Genomic DNA, 22,799 nt, shown 5'->3' with positions numbered 1-22,799 from the left:
AAGATTCAGAGGAAGGTAACACAGATGATACTAAAATTAGGAAAGCCGGGACACAGATAAAGGCTAGAAGTCTTAAATTTTCCCATCATGGAAGAGAGAAGAGTGGGAAGTGACCTGATTACTATCTTTAAGATTTCAAACCAAATGGATGACAGAGACAGTGAACAATTCCAATGATGTAAGGACTGGACAATCAAAGAAACAATACAAGCAAGAAACTTGTTAAAAAAAAGATGTGGTGGACGAATGGAATAAACTAAACGAGGACATCGTGAATGTTTGGCAACAGTTAAATTTTTTTTTAAATGTTGTATGCCTTGGAATGTTAGAGAGATGGGGCTCCACCAACAGCAAACTCCCTCCCCAGACAAAAATATGTAATTACACACACATACACACCACTTTTCCTGTGGACAAGGGGTTTCTTATAGTACAATTACACTGTGGTACTTTATACACCAAAAAGTATGAACAAAAATATAAAAGGTACAAAATTCTAAAAAGAATCAAATTATCTAACTATCATCTGTCACACTACTTCCCATTCATGTGAAGAGAATAACATGCATCATAGTTTATCAGTAATCATATATATACCCTCACCTTACTTACTGTTTGCTACTGTGAACAAAGGTTTCTCCCCTACTATCAGCTTCTAAATCTTCCACTTGCCACACAACATTCATTCCTCAAGCCTGGCTAACCTATTCATTCATAACTCCACACAAACATCCACACACACACAATGCCACTAACGCACGCACATTCAACAGAGTCATTCCATGACATTATCTGAGATAGCGCGAGGTCCAGTCAGTTCACTCTGCCACTTTGTACACCTTCGTCCGTGTCATACTAGATCTTGACCACAACATTACCTACTAAAGGTTCTATATGACTACCATTTTGAAACATCTTTTGAACGATTTCAGTACACAATCTATCCATCTTCAACCTTCAGTTCTTTATCAAATCTCCTACTGCCAAATACTTAGTACTTAGTTGAGCATCTGTCTCTACAGCTATCTGTAATTTCAACCTATCATGCCTTTAGGAAAATTAAGTCTCGTGTCCATACATCAGAGACACGAATAATCACCCCACCATCTTCATAAATATTCTACAATTAAAGTCCTCACACACAAGAGCTCTCACTACAACCCAAATTCTTCTCCCTTGCATGACTATCTTATTATAATGGATGTGGCAAGTATGTATGCCAGTATCTATCTATGTCATGAAAACTCCAGGAAGTGGGGGAGTCCCTTGGGTGGTTGGGTGATGGTTGGTAGCTCAGAGTTGAGTGAAGGGAGGTCCACGGGTGAAGGCATTGTGGATGGCTGTAGTAAGGGGGGGGGGGGGGGGGGGGTATAGAGACCAGTGTGAAGGGAGAAGCCCATAAGTGTTGGAATGGGAATGGCATTGGGGGTGAAATTGCAGCACCCCATAGGAATATCTGCTGTAGGGCAGGCATGCCTAGACAGATAGTACTTTAACCAGCAGCTTTCAGGCAACCAACCTTACCTCTACTCAATCTCAAATAACAGAACTCATTTTGCAATTAATTCTCCTTCATTAAAACTGATATCATATTGCATCAAGTAATCTCTTGCAAAAACAAAAATCTAACTTTCATTGCATTTATTTTTGACATCCTCACCCTAAATAGCTACATCATAAAAGAGTTATACTATTCTACCACAAATGTTTTCTGATGCAGTTAATGGAAAAACATTATCTACATACAAATGCTGAGGTGACTTCCTCACTGTCTACAACAGTTTACATGTATGTCCCCTAATCATTCCCAGCTCATGTAATTATTCTGTTAACACTTATCTTTTTATTAGCTGCTCATGTTGCTCACATTACTTACTTTATTAAGATCAATTATATCATAAGTTGAGAACCTACAAATTTAGTGTTTAGAGTGCAAATGCGAGACCACTCTTATTTGGTTTGCTTACCACGATTACTCTTTGGCACACCACTAACTCAAATGTAAGAACAGCTCTCTCTCTCTCTCTCTCTCTCTCTCTCTCTCTCTCTCTCTCTCTCTCTCTCTCTCTCTCTCTATCCTTATGCTGTACACATATCTGAATACTGATATAGAAGACATAAGACCTTGATGGGTTCAATCTCAGGCATGAACAGACAGTGCACAGCTCACCAAGCTATTTATCCTTCCCCTGGTTGGTATGTACAGTCCACAAAAATCTTATCCCCCCCCCATGTATTTTTCAAGTTGATGTCACATTTACATTTTAGTACTCTGTCATCTCTCCTTTAGCCTCAATTACAATCTGCATACATCTGGGCATGGAGCAGGGTAAGTTCCTGATGAATTCTTGGTCTATGTTTTGGGTCCATAGGGTCTTGATCTCAAGAAAGAGGCAAAGTACTGATGAGGTATTGCAGGAAGTAACTTGCTTGAATTTCATCTAGTTTCAGTAGTTCTCAATTGGGTTAAGCCTGAGGTAGTTTCCAGGCCACTCCAGCAGTTGAATATTTTTCTCTGATAACTAATTCATCATCTTTCTTGCCTTATGGCAGGGGGCACTATCCAGCATAAGTGATCACACCCATGAACTTCATAAAAAGGGTGCAGATGGTCCTCCTGCACCTCAATATACTGCTCTCCATTCTTTGTAGTGTTTTTAGTTTTGAAGTACAACTCTTCCCTACAAGGGGAATGTGAAGGTCCATTGGCAGGCGATGTCCACTTGTTCTTTGAAAGACATCTCCTAGAAGTTTTGGATGGCTTTTCTTAAGTTCAGCAGCTGAAATGTGGGGTTGCTTTAACACTTCTTCTCTTATGAGGTTATCTGTAGATCTAGAAGTCTTCCTTGGGCAACCAGGAATAGGTTCTAGTGGTGGGATGACACTGTCAAGTAGGCCATGAGAACTGGCAAGCACCTGCCTCATCATGCATTCTGAGTGCCCAGAGCACCTAAAAATCTCATGTTGCATCAAAATTTTCTTTCCAGGTGAAATTCAGGCTTTCTCCTCCTCTGAAAGATATGAGGCAACCCTCTTACAGCAAAGACAGCAGAAATACAGCACCCAGACACAAAATTCCCAAAAAGACATGGCAGCCAGGAGGAGTAAAGAAAGAAAAAAATTCCCGAAAGATAGCTTTAGGCAGGATGCTGGTGCTCAAACTGTTAGAAACAGCAGTCTTAGCAACCGGATATAAGATGATTTCACCCTAAGAGCATCATATGCTTGTACCCACAATAAACTTTAGCTGTGTATCGCCTTTGAAAATATATGGTGGTGTGTGTGTGTGTTGGGGGGGAGGGGAAACTATATTTTTTTTTTTTTGACACTATAAATTGGTACCAACCTTAGCTGGCATAAGGCACCACAGCTGACAGGCCTAGCTTGTCACTTGGGTCAAATCAACCTAACTGGGTCCATTTTTGGGAACATGGCCCTCACTGACAGGCCAGTGAGCCTACCAAAGGTTGGTGCTTATACCTTCACAAATATTGTTACTTATATCAACAGAATTCATATTAATATCTAGGATAGTTCACAGCATCTGTATCTCACGAAAATCAATAATCCTCCTTCTTAAAAGCACTTTCCAACATGAATTCACCTCTGCAATAGAGTATTTCATGCCATCTACAAAACAAAGACATAATCTCAGCATTTAAATACCAACACTACTGCTCTCTAAACTCCTTATTCTCAATCCAAACAGTCTGTACCATCCAGTAACACAAATGCATACCACTCAGCCAAAAATATATGTTCATTCTGTAACTTGGTTAGATATCATGACACTGTGTGCTACTCCTCTAAACATGAAAAGCTCTTTTTTCCCCTGAAACCATTTCATTAAAATATGCTACTTCTATTAGGTACCATAACTGTCTTTATTTTGGATTTTCATGTTAAATGATCTAGTTGTGAATAATATAAAGTACACAGAGTGCATGATGCTCTGGTAAATGGATTACTCAGGAACAGTTCAGCAACACTGGTCAGACTACCCTACTTAAAAATCATATTAGGGGAATTATAAGATTTAGATGATAAGAAGCAGTGACACTGAAAACTCTTTGGACTATGAAAATATACTGAATACATTGCAAATGTTAAGTGAGATTATGAAAGGAATGCAGTTCTAAGGAAAAAATTCTTTTGACACTACATTCATGTATTCTCAGACTCTGTTGCATTTAAGAAACGGTAACTGCTTTAAAAACTGTATCTTCAGCAAAAATGAATAATAAATTACAAAATCCAAATGTAATACTGAATGTAATTTAAAAAAATAATGTAAGTGTTCTGACATAACTATACTTATGAAATTAGCTGCAACAATATAAGAGGCATAAAAATATGAAGAAAACTGAAATACAACAAAACTAAAGAAATACCCACCACAGTAAAAGATCATGCAAACTTTTAAAAAGAGAGGCATCCCCCAAAAATGCCTCAAACTCATTTACACAAACATGCACATCCCTTTCAAGTTACTGGACTCTGCTTGCTCTAAGTTACCACGCAACTGAAAAGTCACCCTTGGTGAGGCTGTATCATTGCAAGTACCGTCTCACTGAAGAACTTCTCACTCCAAAGGAGCTTACATTTCCTTTCTAATACGAGTAGTTCAACTTTGGTCAGCAGGAGCTTTTAGAAAAGTCCTAGGTAACCCCAGCACTCTTTCACAGAAATTGGTTATAGGGTTTATGAATAATATAAAACCCCCTTGCTGTTTTGATTATTTCCATTTACCAAACTTAATCTAAAACTGATCTAGTGAACAAGATTGAACGAAAATTTGAGTTCAGTATCATGCATACTCTTGGTTCAGTCATAACTTATCTAGCTTTAAAGTCCTTCTGTAACAATTTCAAAATTTTTGTCAACTGAATCCTTTGTAATAACTTAGCAAAGAAAAAAACTTTTTTCAACCTAATAAAACAACTACCTACTTCTCATCATTCCATACAACATGAAATACAGAACAAATTATCAAAATTATGATTCCAAAAAGGATACAATTCATATAACAATTTATTCCAGCTATGACCTTTAAACAGATGACATGCAGAAATGTACCATACTTTGACCTTTCCGTATCATCAGTACAGTAATAAAGGTTAGTGGGGTCACTTCCCCCAAGTATTTTCAATCTATCTATCTATCTATCCATATTTCTGATGCCCATTCCCTTTGAAAACTCATATCAAAGGTGTGGTCTGGGGAAAGAAGTCTCCACTTATCCTTTTCCTTAGATGCCTCCTTCACATACAACCTTCTATGCATTTTTTCACCATTTCTCTCCATCCAGTCCTCTTCCACTATATTTTCCCATATTACAGATAGTCTTCCTCTATCACCAACCTCTCTAATCATACTATTACACATTCTTCTTGTAATCTACCCATCTTGCATTCTTTCTACATGCCTAAACCACTTAACCCAAAATTATTATGTTTCACACATTATAGCCCTCCAAAATTGATTCATGTATTTTCATATATGAAAGGATGATATAAAACATTACATAGATTCAGTGTCCAATGAAATTTACTAAACAAAAGTACAATAAATTCTTAAACATTAAAGCATCCATCCATGTCCCTCCAACAAGGTTGTAAAGGAGAAGCACAATCACGTTAGCAATCTATATCCAACAGCCATTCCAATTGTGAAAATGACCATAAAATGCAAAGATCTATTCAACAACATTCATTCTAAAAATGCAAAAAATGAGCACCAAAAACTGAAAGCACTTTCTATATTCAGCTTATTCTAAAATCTGGTAATGTGCAAAAGCAAAGCATTCTACATCTGGTAAACTATCAATATGTCTGGCACTAAAAACAAACTTTCATCTAAATAGTGACGTTGAAGTATAAGGCAACCATTCCTCAGTAACTGCATATTCTCTCCCGAATTTTCTCATTATCCTAATATTCCAAACCACATAACAATGACTCACAAACCCACAAATATCTCGATCATACCTACAATACAGCTTCAATTTTACTTATAATTGCTCAACCATCAAACTTTAATTCACACAAAATCTTCCATTTCTTCACTCTACATCAGCATTACCAACCCTGTAATCCCAGAGTAGCTCAAAAATATGCAACTTAACTTCTTTAACTCAACTATACATCGTGCTGTCACATAAGATTCCATGTAAATTTTTCAGCTTTTTAACTTCTTGCTCTTATCCAATGCCCTTCAAATATAAACAAAGAAACAAACCTGAATAAACACACTATCTGCAATGTCCTAAGACATACAAGATTTTACTTCAATTTTAGGGTTTAACGGAGTCTACACAAATATTCTAAGCCCTGAGAATTCAGAAAATATATGCCCAAACCATGGTGAGTCATATCCAATGCAGAATGCAGATGCACTGAAAGTGATAAACACATATTTCCTACAATATCAGAATTAAGGCTGAGGCATCTAATAAAGGGGATGGAGAGGATCAAATGAAAAAGGATAAGTACAGGGCGTATTGATAGGACTACTAAAATACAGATAATTATAAAGTAGTACATTAGGTACAGTAAAACATGCACCAATACAAGCATGACAAAGTCCACTTACCAATCAAAGTCACAATGGCCACCCAAATCTCTAATAAGCACACTATGTTATCTTATCTACCAGAAATAATGAGGTCCACTTTGCATTTAGTAATTATTGGGAAACTTCAATTCACATTTTGCAGACTAGTTTCACAAAATCGTGAACATTATGTTCCAAATCTCATCTGCTAACAAAGAGAAAGTGGTAGAAATAAGATTTCACGAAATGAAATACTTTACTGTGAACATTTTCCAACAATTTAAGGTGAACATTTTCTAACACCTTAAGGGGAACATTTTCCAACAAAAAAATTCATTGTAACTGAAACAAATATGAACGAGCAAAGTCCTATGGAGGCCTATGTAATATTCATTGTTTTGCTCTATCTTAAATCATAAAGCAATATGTCTCAAGGATATAAACCACGGGAATGAACTAATGTCATGTAGCTAAACAAGAGCAATCATTTACTACAATATAAAATATCAAGGTAAAAATCAGAACAGGTACTGGGTAACTTTGTATTAATACCATATTCTATAGTGTATGAGTGATTTCTCAGTTTTTTGTTCAGACCAAAATATATGTATATCTAGCCCTTTTAAAATAACCTTCTCCTGTCATCAATATAACGTAGACCAGGCTTTACTTCAAATTATTGCTCTTCCAAATTTCTTTTACATTCTTAATTCTATATGCTTTCACTACAAAAAGGAAAACACTGCTGGACTTCGGAAAATGTATGGGAACTTTGCATCAACACCTCAAACTACATCTACAACACACGAACTGAAGTCCCTCTAATAATGCTGACACAAACAAAGATAATAACTCTCTACCTCCAGTAACATTATATGAATAAATCCTAACATACCCTCTATAGGCACCTGAAACATGAAGAAGACTTCCCTATGTTTTTATTTCCTTCTCATTTGTTCTCTGGAACAATATCAGTAATCAATATCAACAATATCATACCAATAAAGTGATCCTTCTCTAACCTGTAGTTCTAAATTACTATGAGACTTGGTAAGATTCGGAAATTATGTTCATTCCTTAAACAACTGAATGATTAAACCTAGCAAACAATTTCAGAAAACATAAAACAAGTGACAAAAGATAAGAAAAGTCTGTCCAAGATGCATAAGTCTATGTTCATTGTAAATTCTATTCCCATTGTAAGAATAAGGAACTGAGTACTATTCTTATACCTTGGACTAAGCATAACATGCTTTTCTTGCGATCTAAACACAAAGCCAGTGTAGCATCAATATGCATGTATGTGTGTGTGGTAATGTTATGCATCTTCCCTTTCCACTTAGATTAAGGGCCCTTTTAAAACTTTTCCTTCATCTTATCAAACAGAGACAATAAATGGCCAGTTTTAATAAATGACCAACTGGGCCTATCCTCTACATCATCAATTTTCAGTTACATGTCCTGTTGGCATCTGAGAGATGGCCAAATGACATGCAAATGCAGTGCTTGTCATACATTATAATTTCATTCTTGAAACTCTTCTAAGAATACCACACCTTCAAGAAGCTCCCTGAGCAGCCCTGAGGGTGCACCTTGGTTTGAATGAGATCAAGAAAGTGGATATTGCTTTAGCGCAGATAAGTGGTCAAGGATAGCTGAAAAAATTTGTTGCACAGTAAAGTCATTGAAGTATTTTTCTACATTAGAACTAGTGGACACGTAAAAAAGTTCCAAATCGCTCACAAAATATTGCTATTTTATGATTACCATAAGAAATATACCCAAACCTAAGGATTTCATTTCAAGCAAGTGCTTGGATGATACTCGGTAGGTTTTATAAAGTACATGAAACGAGAAAAAGGAAAAACTTTCTATCAAATGATGAGAGTATAAAATCACATGATCTAGACCTAATACTGTCACCAACTTATCATACATCATGCCTGACCCAAAAGAGAAAATACAAGTTGGATCTACTGGAGAGTAAAAGCAGATACAGATCAATATTGTATAGTGTTATAGGTGTAATGTTCCAAAGATGAGCATCAATCATTGCTGACTCACATTCCACAATTACTATCAGATGCATCCAAGACAATGAATGACAAGCTCATTCTTTATTGGGTATTTTACTTCATCAAACTACAGTGCTTGCATAGGGGTTACCAGTCACTAATGGTAACAGTACCTAATGGAGAGGACTACATACATACAAATCAGCCATCACAGAGACAAGATGTGAAGAAATACAAGATTCATAGGGGTTGTGATTCAAGGGCATTTGTCTCAAAGACTAATTACATTTTACTATTAGAGCGGTATTTGATTACTTTCTTTGTGCCACTCTACTGCTGGATTAATTAACTTTTCTAGAGGAGAAAAGTGGTTGCAATCATCAAAAGTCTTATAAAGTATCCTCATGTGCAAAATGACAAATTTCAATCTTATCTTTGAAATTTGATTAAGTCTTGCAGAAGTCATCCTGGGAGACCTCTTATCCATGACCAGACAGAAGTGCAGGAAAGTGGTGGATTACAACAATCACAAACCAATCAACTTCATGTGTCCCCTCAACTGGGGGCTATACCCCTAGTCCCCTGCCCATGGCTTATCTTAACGTACCCCAGAAATGAACGATGGACGGTAAGTCATTAATGAATAAAAGACTGGACACCAATAAGCCATCTTGTGATGTGTCTCATACAACAAAAAGTTTGCATGCATTTAAGGCAGCACTTTCACTATTGGTAGTTTCTTCTGGTAAAATCTTTATAAAAAAATTCTATGCTTTAACAGCACCTCACAACAAATAATGATAATAACAAAACTCTCCTACACTGATTAAAAGAAAAAACAATGAAATCAAGGGAAACAATAACCAGAACTGTACCAATAGACTTGAAAAAATGAAAACAACCCATAAATCACCCTAAACAGTTACGACAAACAAAATCACAGGTAAGAGCTCTCCTCTGATGACTTTCACTGGACTGTCAAACTTTCAAGTGAAAATCAATAAGCATCTTGAAAACATAAAAGGTACTATATGCTGGAAATCAGCTTACTCATTACCCTAAATTTAGTAAATTCAAACCTACAAAAACCTAAATCAAGTTAAGTTCAGAAAATGAGAGTATGACATTCTAACCAAAGATTACCTTACTACCAAAACTCGATCAGACGTACATCAGTCTTACTATGCTATGGCCAGTAAGTAACTGTGCCCAGCAAAAGTTATGTTCGTAGAACAAAATATATCCTGAGGCGTATAATTTGGAGCACAATAAATCATTCTCCCATGTCAAGTAATGTAATAGTAGTGAGGGTTATAAACATCTAACAAAATGTATGGTTACTTTCTTCTTTTTTTTAATGTTGAATGTTCCAGTCACAGAAAAAAGTCCACATCAAGGACAGGCCTTAATTGAAATACAGAGAAAATTATGAAATGGAAAGAGACACCAGAACATACTCAAGAATTTTTGAGAAAGTGAAAAACCTGTCTTTTGAAAGGTGGTACGTCTTAGTAAGTTAAACTCTTGCAAAAATTATCAAATCCTTTGAAAATCTCACCTAACCTTGCCAGGCATCCAATATTTGTAGCAATATACAGTAAAGACAATAAGTTAGTCTGCCACTGGAAACCACCAGGAATGGCACCTTTTGGGAGGTTGAGAACTGCTGCAAAAAGCTATTTGGTTTGTCATCTGTTTGTTGATTTCGTCAGCAGTTTGGGCAAAGCACCTTCATGGGTTTGTTTATGCAAACTAACCCCATATTTTCACTTATATTTATAACTCACACCAACATAGAATTGCAGAATGAAAAAAAAATCCAAGTCATGCTCGACTTTTATTCTATTCTCTAACCACTTATTACCTTTGGAAAACAAAACTACTTGAGATAAGAGTATAAAACTGGTTCTGATGTGTAGATAAACTAGCATAATACCAGGTATGGCTGTGGTTTCCTTTGTTATATACAATAAAGGTAAAACATAATACCTCACCTGAGAGAACATATCGAAACGAGTTATAAAAAAGGGGGGCTATATCTCTCTTCTATATATATATATATATATATATATATATATATATATATATATATATATATATATATAACAGTATTTGCATATGAGCTTATATCTACACTGAATAAAATCTTTCTAAGCAACTAACTAAAAAAGCAAGTTACTTCTTTTTTTTTGATATATAAATGCTTCCAGAAACTCAACCCCAGCTAAAGAATACATGTAATCATACCACTAAAGTTTACTTGCCTAGCCAAGTAGCCATGAAAATAAGCAATTACTATTTACCTCATGAGTCATTCATACTTCAACAAGCCTTACTTATCAACCATCATGAGGTGTACTTTAACAGAGCCTCCAAAGATTACTTTTTTAAGCTTGGATTTATCTAGATCACTTTTTTAACCTAGGATTTATCTAGGTACAATCTTATTTTGGGCTTCTGGGTTATTCATGAGATTCATTACATATATATTTAACTAAAAATCAACCCCAACCACATAATTTCCTAATACACCTCGGCTACGTAAGCACATGGGAAATCACACTTCATTTTAATCATATAACACCCATTTCAAACTCAATGGCTAAGATATAGGTCACCACGGGGAGACCCTACTAACAGTTAAGATTCAACAAAATTACGAAAAAATAATACTGCTGAGTGTTAGCTTATTCGTAGAAGTAAAAACTGCCCTGTTAGCAGCCTGATATAGATATACAAAAGGGTTTGCATTCACTGTATACGAGTCACCATCACATGACAGTTACTGTCAAAAAGTCAATGTTTATCACCCCCTATACTTGGCCATTCTCATAAAATAACCAAAACGTATTTCCCGCAGGGAAATAAACAGTTCTGGGAGAATCCCGTGCATCTGAAAACCCTGTGGCTGGCTTTCTGCATAATGTCGCAGTGCTATAGGGTAGAACTGGCGACTATATACAAAACAGTTCCAGGCCAGCAGACGACGCTCGATACCCTCCCACATCCGCCCTCTACATTTCTCCTCTCTACACGCCTCTCACTTCCATCAAATCCACTATATCTACTACCTCTGGATACCTCAGACCTTCAAGCACACAATCCGTAGGGATAACAGGGAAAAATCATTCATAAATACTTACTTTTTCCGACTAATTCCTTGAGAGCCATTTTGACAGCTGTGTCAGTAAGTTGTTGTGTCTGCCACTAGATGGTGTCCAATCGATACGTGATGGCGCCACGTTTGAATGTCAGAGTCAGGTCAATCCCCTTCAGCGCCTCTGCCTTTATAGAATTGAAAAAAAAAACCAAGGTCTGTCTTTTAACACATAGACAGAAAGTCTAACTAAACCCTAGAATTTCTAATAAGTCATACATGAAAATGGCTAAGGGAAGTTGCATGAACACAAGAGGCTCCGCCCCCCCATCTCCCAACCCTAACAAAAATGATGTTTGTGTGTATTGCTGGAGTGACTAAGATGCTGCATTATTATCTGCTGTATTTCGGGATATTCGAAATATCCATGAGCAAATTAATTCCAACACCAACTTTTCCAGAATATGCCAAATTCCCTATTTTAGTAGGATGGACTACAGTCTGCTTTGTTCTTTGTTGAACTGAGCGCATCAGAGAAGGTTAGGCGGGTATTATTCCCTTCTTGGAAAAAGAAAAAAAATAATGCTCAGTAGACGGCAGCCGTTTATTTTCAACGCCAGATCTTTAAAGGGCATGGGGAGGGGGTGTCAACAGTGGATCCAGATAATTCCAAGGGGAAGGGGAGGGTAGCTTATACCAAACGTAGGCAGACAAAAAATGAACCTTGTCCAGAGTGCCAGATTGAAAAAAAAAAAAAAATTATGCTTGAAAATACATCTCTGCTTCACTTGTCTAGTATCTATGGCAGATCCATTTCCAAAGGATATATATATATATATATATATATATATATATATATATATATATATATATATATATATATATATATACAAGGACACTAAGCAATTTCTGGTTGCTAACTGTAAACTATTAAACTGGAGCATTTTTACTTACTTCCAGCCCTACATTACAACACAGATGAATAAAGACTTGCAAAACAATAAGATCATGAGACTATCTACAATCTTCAATATTCAGTGACCATCTTTTAATCTACTCCACTTGCGTCTTAAATCCTGCATTAAGTACAAGGAATAAAGACCCAGGAAAGTCGGCTTCACTTGCGTGAACAGCTGACAGAACGTAAATAATGAGTTACGATGTAGGTCGACAATTAAGCTTAACAAGATGCAAAAGCTTGGATAGTTTACAAATATTTTCTGGGTCAATCACCGTCCATGAGCTTGAAAACAGTCTACAGCTTGCCAGTTAACGATCTAATGCGTAACGACAATATGCGCGGTCAGACAAGAAAATCCATATCGTGTTAATTTACAAAGAATATCTTAAGTTACATAATAAAGGCTCCTCAGTGTCGATAGATCTGCAGATAGACATCAGATAGATTGGGGTGTGGCTCAAAAGATAACCTAATATGGAAACACATCGGTAAAGCTTTCCCTGCCTACAAATTTGAAAAGTCATGTCGTCGGAGCTTTACCACAGATTTAATGTAGTTCTATTCAAGTTCAAATACAGCTAAAGGCCAATAATTTTGGCAAAAAAATAAAGATTTACAGGCTATGACGTAGTACGGGGGAGAGCCGAGAGAAGCAGAACTTTGCCAAAGATTCTGACGGAGGCATGTATACTGTCCCTCTTCACCACACTCCAGTAGGAGTGAAAAGGACCAGATAATTGAAGGGAATCACGCCACAACTGAAAATAGAGTCAGTCCAGCGTCCCTGAAAAGGACTTAATTAATTTTGGTCAATGGCTTGTGAGATGGAGTCGAGGGGCCTGCCTCCCTCAGCCATCGTCTGACGGTGTTAATGAATCACATTTCATCGGTGATTTATATTTCTGAAGATGTCATTCATCCAGTTCGTTTTTACTGTTGATATATTTGGAAGGTCGTGATTAATCTATTATATACAATTTAAGGTACTTATGTCGTCGAAACTTAAAGTACAGTTTACTTTACATGATGGTTAGAGAGTACTTAAATAAATCATGCCTAAGTAATTGAGTCAAAGCATCTTTCAGTGAGTAACGTACATGGAAAAATCATGTCATGGTGGATCGTCTCTTCGCTCAGTTGCGCCATGGAAGCTAAAGGCGACTCATGGAACCTAGCACCCACTCACAAGGTTACTTACTACCTAGCAACCATAATACCAAAGGAGTGGGCGGGGGAAAAAAATAAAGTGGATCTTTACAAAGCTTTCCCGCTCTTGAATTGGATTTCCATTGTACAATCGGTACAATAGAACAGAAGGAATACCAACGCGAGAACAATGTTCTTTTCCCCCCCTCCCGCGACGCCCCCCGGACCATAACGGCAAGTGGGGTTGGGGGGAGGCAGGGCTGACTCACCGCCCTCGGCTCCCAGCCGTACATTGTACACACTAGGAAAGGATGCCGCTCAGCTTCTGGCCTCAAACTCAAGTTTACACTTAGATATTCACTAAGCATTATGGAAGAATTATAAACGCAATGAATATATGGAAAGAGCCCGCGCGTGCATCTTCATTAGGATTAAGGTTTCTAATCTACAAGCAATTAACTTTAAAGGTACACGTCTTAAAGATCACTCGAGAGGAACGACGGGGGGCGCTGACGTCTTCAAGTACTCCTCCCTTCCAAGAACTACTCTGATACTAAACAGACAGACACCTGCTACATAATGCAGAGCATCTACCATTATAAAAAAAAGTTCATGGCAGCGACTAGAGACAGATGGCGCTTTCAAGGTTCCATCCGGAATATATTCGTTCAAGTACAACCAGCAATACAACACAAAACACTTTCACTATTTAAATGTCTTTCACTACTTACAAAATTTAGACCCTTTCTTGCGATGGGTTAATCCATAAGAGGTCCCGAAAACTTAACTGAAAATATACAAGGCTACGCGCGAAGCGCAATATATATATATTCTTGTATTGTTACAATCAATGGAGCCTAACACTATCACCATCACTTTAGCGAACTGCGCATTACGTATAATCAGCAGAGAGGGGTAAAACCGCAACGAGAGCGTCAGGGGAAAGACAGACTCAACACAAAAAGGTTCGTTATTACCTTTCTCTAGGGCGTCGCGCTAGTGACTGCCGACAGACTTGCTGCTCCACCGATGACCAGAAACATCAGTGCCAAATGTTACCACATCCTAGCGAAGCCATCGTTTTAGATCCTGTCAATAAAAACTGATTGCTGTTATAAATGAATGTGTTATTCATATCAAAACTAATAAGAATTAATGTTTCTTAATTACTTACGAGAAAGGATTTTTGCCTTGATAGAAAGAAGACTATGTAAAACTATTTTACGTCTCTCGTAGTTTGGTAATACTGTTTCCTTCCACCCACATCACGATCCGTTCGCGCCAATGCTGTTCCCCAGCGTTGATTGGCTGCGGTTATTGCATTTCTGACGATATATATATTCCTCACCATTTGACATCTTCATACAGTAAGACAACGTATAAGATTTAAAGGCATAACACTAGTAAAGAAGCTGCCATTTCTTAACATTTAACGTGAAATCATTCATTATCTTTTCATCAAAGCTGAGACCATGGCGGTTTCTGGAAGTGGAAGGGTTGGCCCAATTTCATTGATGATGGCGTAATATCATCTGAAACATATATAATTTCTTTGTAGACATAAATACTCTCAATCAGAAACCAATGAATTGAAGTAAAACGTTTATAGCAACTAGGCTATACTAAATGCTAGAGGAAATTGGAATAATGAGGAGGAAGATGGGAGGAGATGCGAACTATACTACTTGCAATAGGAAATTGGAATAATGGAGGAAAATGGGAAGGGATGTGACTATACTAAATGTTTTAGGAAATTGGAATAATGAGGAAAATGGGAGGGGATGCGAGCTATACTAATTGCAAAAGGAAATTGGAATAATGAGGGGGAAAATGGGAACTAAAGGAAATACCATTGCGACATCGAAAATATATTAAGGGAAATAAATGGGTGCATCATGAAAAGGAAACCGAATGCAATGTGAGGATACGGAGGAAAATGTAATGAAGCAAAGAAATGGGCAAGACTTGCGTGAAATTGGTCACGATTTTAAGGATAGCATTCGTATTATAGAATTTCTCTCTCTCTCTCTCTCTCTCTCTCTCTCTCTCTCTCTCTCTCTCTCTCTCTCTCTCTCTCTATCTCTATCTATCTATCTAAAATGGCATAAAAATGGAGAAAATATATACAAAGAGAATAAAAAATGTGCACGACGCAGGAGAAAATAAAACGCTATTCATGTGATTTGGAACCAATTAGGATGATGTAATAGGAAACTGAAGAAATTTTGCAAAAAAAAGATATATACGAGGCTTGTGATGAAAAGCGACAAATACAATATGGATAATGTTTATATGACAAGCAAATGTACACTCGGCCTCCTCACTAACCGAGGGTCAGTCATAGCAACAAAAGTATCATGCAGTCGAAATTTGCACCTAATCGTCATTTTTCTTGTTGAGAAATTGAACTAATTTTGATACTTATCATAGTTTAGAATCATATTTACCTTTCTTGTCTCCACTACAGTCAAAAATCCGAGAAAAAATTAGCACTCAAAATGGGAACTCCTTTTGTTGTCAAGAGCAGCAGCAAGATCACCATCACATCAAACAAAACCAGACTCATTCATAGAGAGCTTCTTAATCATCGTCGGAGAAATAATTGTGCCAAGTTGTGTAATAAATCGGTGATAATCAGTTCTCTTATCTAATCCCATAATTGTGGTCTGGGAAAGTTCTAAACAATAATATAATGACTGTGACTCGACTCGTATTTATGCTGCTGCCGATGGCGGCAAAAGTTGGCTCTTACACCAGTGTTGGCGGCGGCTCCTCATGACTGTTTACTTCTATGGGTGAGTTAAATCGTTTCACTTGGCCCGTATGACCAGATTTCAGGACACCACTAGGCCCGTATGACCGGATTTCAGGACACCACGGCCCGTATGACCGTACTTCAGGACACCACTAAGCCCGTATGACCGGACTTCAGGACACCACTAGGCCCGTATGACCGGATTTCAGGACACCTCTAGGCCCGTATGACCGGATTTCAGGACACCACTAGGCCAGTATGACCGGACTTCAGGACACCACTATTGGGGGATTCTGCAGCTTGAAGATAGCTAGGCTCCTCGGAGCACAAGATGTGTCTATCCCGGTCCCGGCTAGGCTTCAAGGAGCACAGGATGTGTCTTACCCGAATCCCTGGAGTGTGTAGGAGGCACTTGTGGTAGGCCTAAGCCGCTTGGAGTGTTGAGAGGACCTACAAATTACAGCTGTAGAATAGTTGCTTTGCGATGCTGGGGGAGTTATAAAACACCATGAAAATTGTCACCTTAACCTGCTGTAGAATAGTTGTTACCTTAACCTACTCAGTTTCGGTTGTATCAGGTTTGGTAGAATGTAAAGGCTATAGCATCAAAATATTATGCAAAGGAAGCCATATCCTTTAACGGTACATTACGCATGAAGTAGGTAGGAGTGGGCCTGGCGATCGTAATGTGTGTGAGAGGGAGAAGTAGCCATGTTTTAGTTGTTTCAGTCTATCCAAAATATACTTTTAAATTCTAATGTTAAACCTCAAATTATTAAGCAAGCGAAACTGAATAGGTGACTAACCATATGAAAAAAAAATAATGGGTTGGGAATCTATGATTATCTCCCGTTCGATTACTATATACTTCGCCGGGAAAATAGAATCAGTTCCTTCATTAGTAGACGAATAATTAATTATCCATGGTAATTACTGACAGCGAACATGATGAAGGGAGAAGCGGAACGTGGAGCATCCGACAGTGTGCCATACTGCCGACGTCTTCCCTCCCTCCCTCGCCTCAGTGTTCCTCCCAGTCGATACGTGGCCAGGGAGGGTCTTGAGATGAAGTGGGAGAAAGTGGGGTCTTGAGGGGGACGTAGAGACTCCCACTTTCTCTTGTACAGGGAGAGAATGATGACCTCCCTCCTTTGCAGTTCCTCTGCTCCTCTGCGTTAGAGAAAACACGGTCTGGTCTTGAGAAAGTGTGTGATTGTAAGTCCGAGGTCACGAGCGGCGAATCCTGCGTTCGCTGAGGTGGTCGCTGGGACGCTCGCTGCTGGCGCTGGTTATGCCGTCCTGTCGTCCATCTATCCATCTCTAACGTCTCTCATGTTCTTCATGCTGGGATGATTACCTGCAGACTTTTTTATGGCACCTTTGTGGCAGGTGCTAGGCTTTGGCAAACTCTCTCTCTCTCTCTCTCTCTCTCTCTCTCTCTCTCTCTCTCTCTCTCTCTCTCTCTCTCTCTCTCTCTCTCTCTCTCTCTTCACACATACACACACTGTTGTTTTGGTTTGATGGTTGAGTCCCGCTCGATTGATTGCGCCAGGAGCCACGGATATATATATATATATATATATATATATATATATATATATATATATATATATATATATATATATATATATTCTTAAGAATGAATACACTGTACCATTATTTCACTTCTCCCTTCTCTCATCCCTCTCCTTGCTGGAATGACGCCTCCACTGATGGCCACACCGCACGCAGCACGAGTTGCACCTGATAAGAGTGGCCAGCCACCCTCCTACCTACTTCTCTTGGCCACCACTGCCTCTTATCAATACCTGAAATATTGCTCGTTAGTTGAAAAGAAACAGTTACAAAGGTTTCTCATTTGACGCCGCAAAGATTGAGCGACAGATATTGCTACATTCTGAGTATCAGTGGTATACAAATGTCCCGTTACTTTTTGAGGAGGAAACCGAACCCTCGAACCCTGGGTAGATTTGCCATTATGATAGTATTGATACGAATACCAGTGTCGCCAACTGCAAATTGTCTTGTATACTTATATATATATATATATATATATATATATATATATATATATATATATATATATATATATATATAAATGGGTATGTTTGAAGGAATAGTGGTTCCAACAATATTGTATGGTTGCGAGGCGTGGGCTATGGATAGAGTTGTGCGCAGGAGGGTGGATGTGCTGGAAATGAGATGTTTAGGGACAATGTGTGGTGTGAGGTGGTTTGATCGAGTAAGTAATGTAAGAGTAAGAGAGATGTGTGGAAATAAAAAGAGCGTGGTTGAGAGAGCAGAAGAGGGTGTTTTGAAATGGTTTGGGCACATGGAGAGAATGAGTGAGGAAAGAGTGACCAAGAGGATATATGTGTCGGAGGTGGAGGGAACGAGGAGAAGTGGGAGACCAAATTGGAGGTGGAAAGATGGAGTGAAAAAGATTTTGAGCGATCGGGGCCTGAACATGCAGGAGGGTGAAAGTCGGGCAAGGAATAGAGTGAATTGGATCGATGTGGTATACCGGGGTTGACGTGCTGTCAGTGGATTGAATCAGGGCATGTGAAGCGTCTGGGGTAAACCATGGAAAGCTGTGTGGGGCCTGGATGTGGAAAGGGAGCTGTGGTTTCGGGCATTATTGCATGACAGCTAGAGAGTGAGTGTGAACGAATGTGGCCTTTGTTGTCTTTTCGTAGTGCTACCTCGCACACATGAGGGGGGAGGGGGTTGGTATTCCATGTGTGGCGATGTGGCGATGGAAATGAATAAAGGCAGACAGTGTGAATTGTGTGCATGGGTGTATATGTATGTCTGTGTGTGTATATATATATGTGTACATTGAGATGTTTAGGTATGTATATTTGCGTGTGTGGACGTGTATGTATATACATTGTGTATGGGGGTTGGTTGGGCCATTTCTTTCGTCTGTTTCCTTGCGCTACCTCGCAAACGCGGGAGACCGACAAAGCAAAAAAAAAAAAAATATATATATATATATATATATATATATATATATATATATATATATATATATATATATATCATCTTTGAACTCTTACCCCCACAACATGCTCACGTACCTCAACGACCCCCACTACAACAAGTCACAACACGGGCTGAATTGTGCCAGTAGTGGCACACACGAGAGCGGGTAGGCGTTGATAAAAGGCCCCTTGTTAATATACACCCACACGCACACAGGCCATCCTTTCCCTTGCTCCTACATCGTCAAAGCTGCAGGAACCTCAGGAAACCAATTTGTAGGGATTATATGCACCCAGGGACCTATTTTTAGAAGGGGCTAGAGACTGGAAGAGGCTCAAAGTGACATGTGACGTCAGCGGGAGAGGGAGGCCTGGCTAGCCAATTAGAAACGTCACGTGACCAGCTGTGTTGTCACTCCAGCGAACCACAGAGATTACGATTGTCAAACCTCCTAATTGCATGAAAAGAGCGATTTTCTTTTCTTTTTTATTAGTCTCGCTCATTAATTTGAATGAGATTAAGGATTTGTGTGATTTCTGAGGAGAAAGTGATGATGGTAGACGTGAGGGGTGGAGTGTTTCCCGCCTCCTACACCACCACCGCTTGCTTGCTCAACCCCTGTCCTCCCTCAACATCTACCCGCTGACCTCCACCCACCCACACGCTGCAGCCCGATAACCCCCTTCTCCCACATATTGCCGCCCATTATCATCCACCGCCTGTGCCACCCATCTACACACACACACACACACATACACACACACCCGCCCACACATGCTGCCGTCCACGATCATCCACCCACACACACACCGTCGCTCACCGTCACCCGCCCACACACACAGTGTCGCCCACTATCACCCGCCTACACAATGCTGCCCACTGTCGTCCACTTACACATTTCAGCCCACTATCGTCCATTTACACACTGCCACCCACGAACATCCATCCACACTCTTCCGTCCACTATTATCCACCCACCCACCCACACACACACACACACACACACACACACACACACACACACAGCACACACACTGCCTCCCACTATCACCCACCCACACATACGCCATCATACCTAAAGGTCGTACTCAAAGCGTCGTACCGTTTTGCTTAAGGGCCACATTTATCGAATTCAAGCGTCGTACCGTCGCGCTCAAGAGGGTCTGTCTGTATGTAACGGTTCCCCCTGTCGGATGGCGTCACTTAAACCCTTATCTAATCTGGGTGTATATCCACTCCCCCCCCCCGCCCCCCTGTGGGATACTATCCCCACCTGGGTTCTACGGGCACACCATCCTGACCTGGACTTACTTGGTTACCCCTCCTTTGGGATACCATCATTACCTGACCTTACCTGGGTAACCCCTGTGGGATACCATCATTACCTGACCTTACCTGGGTAACCCCTGTGGTATCCGATACCATTATAACTTGATCTTACCTTGGTAACCCCTGTGGGATACCATCATTACCTGACCTTACCTGGGTAACCCCTGTGGGATACCATCATTACCTGACCTTACCTGGTTAACCCCTGTGGTATCCGATACCATTATAACTTGATCTTACCTTGGTAACCCCTGTGGGATACCATCATTACCTGACCTTACCTGGGTAACCCCTGTGGGATACCATCATTACCTGACCTTACCTGGTTAACCCCTGTGGTATCCGATACCATTATAACTTGATCTTACCTTGGTAACCCCTGTGGGATACCATCATTACCTGACCTTACCTGGGTAACCCCTGTGGGATACCATCATTACCTGACCTTACCTGGGTCACCCCTGTGGGATACCATCATCACCTAGGTTCCTCCTTCTGGGTTACCACCTTCCCCTGGCCTTACCTTGGTAACCCTTTATGGAACAACCATCATTACCTTACCAAAATACCCCCCCCCCCTCTTCCCCCGTGGAACTCCATCGTTACCTTACCTCATCTCATTACCTCCCCTGGGACACTACCATTAGTAGTACTTCCCCTCAATTTGAGACACCTTATCAATCATTATCACCTTATCTTATCTTACGAGCGGACCTTTGTTAGTATTAAGACTCGTACAACCCATTCTGGCTTTGATATCCCCAACCTTGTCATGGTTAGGCCTGGGGATAGGAATGGAGACAGCGGTGGCTAGGGTGGGGGTGTGTAGGGTGTATATCCTACGTCAGGAGGGTTGCCATGGACGGCGTGGGTGAGTGAGGCAGGTGGGTGGTAGGGGAGGCAGTGTGGATGGTTCCCGCCTCCTCCTCCTCCTCCTCCTCCTTCGTAGCCTGGGTGAGTACGATCTGTTGCCCGAGTGTGAGCGAGAGGCGTGAAACCTAGCAGACGACGGTAGACCATGGCTGGTGGCAGTGGTAGAAAGGATGGTTGGCAATGGTATGTCTTTTATACGTTACTTCCTAATAAAGACGGCTGGTGTATGACACTGTTGCGCCATGGGACTGGACAACAGGTGTTAGGCTTGCTCCCTGCGTCAGTTATTCCAGTGACATAGAGATAATACGTAAGTTATTACAATTCTAAAACCATTCTGGACTTTAGCTACGCTGTATCGACATTTCTTCACCTCGTGCCGCTTAAGCAATGGCTATTTCAATTCATGGCTGATAAAGAGGTATTAGTATGTCTTAATTTCTATGCTGATTGAGAGCAATGGAGTTCCTAGCTTTTCTTCTGTGGACGAGAAACATCCATTTTTTTTGAAAGACTAACCAAACTGTTAAACCAATTTGACATTCGGTCAAATTTAATAGTTCCGTTGTGTCTATAGCCATTGATAGAACTCCATTAATCGACCATGTTTATATTCTAAGATGTTGTGAATTAGTATCATATCTTTAGCAATAAATAGCCACGTCTATTTGAAATTATGTAGTCATCAAAACACTAATGATGTACGACAGCGGCAGTTGATTCAATTATGTCATTTTGTTACCTGATCCGCTGTTAAATATTTAGCTTGCTGCCCGGGAATGAGTTGATCTGCCGAAGTTGTCAGTTGTAACTGGGTATAGTTCAGCCATAGTTGCAGCATGTGTGGCTATTTAATCAATAAGAACCTGAATATTGGAAAATAAAGAGTCAAGTTGGGATGTTATCACATTTATGCCATGTGCATTAATTAGTGAGTCACCCAACTTAGCCTAACCAATCCATGCACTTTGTAAAAATAAAATAAAGATATCTAGTTATCATACTTTGTCGCTGTCTCCCGCGTTCGCGAGGTAGCGCAAGGAAACAGACGAAAGAATGGCCCAACCCACCCACATATACATGTAT

The 22,799-nt window shown here is 39.6% G+C and overlaps 1 protein-coding gene across 1 annotated transcript in view; it reads right to left on the bottom strand.

Moving 5' to 3' along the window:
* Positions 1–14,860, bottom strand: part of Rop (Syntaxin-binding protein Rop) — a 92,248-nt gene extending 77,388 nt beyond the window's left edge. The window contains exons 1-2 of the mRNA XM_071666934.1: positions 14,749–14,860; positions 11,711–11,852 (exon numbers count right to left, since the gene is read on the bottom strand). Coding sequence (XP_071523035.1) covers positions 11,711–11,738 — 28 coding nt within the window. The 5' untranslated portion in view covers positions 11,739–11,852; positions 14,749–14,860. The remainder of the gene's footprint in view (positions 1–11,710; positions 11,853–14,748) is intronic.
* Between the last annotated feature and the right edge of the window lie 7,939 nt (positions 14,861–22,799).

This window comes from Panulirus ornatus, chromosome 11, assembly GCF_036320965.1.
Source record: "Panulirus ornatus isolate Po-2019 chromosome 11, ASM3632096v1, whole genome shotgun sequence".
In the NCBI taxonomy this organism is placed as follows: Eukaryota; Metazoa; Arthropoda; class Malacostraca; order Decapoda; family Palinuridae; genus Panulirus; species Panulirus ornatus.
The sequence above is the reverse complement of the archived record's forward strand: the minus strand, read 5'-3'. Positions and strand labels throughout refer to the sequence as shown.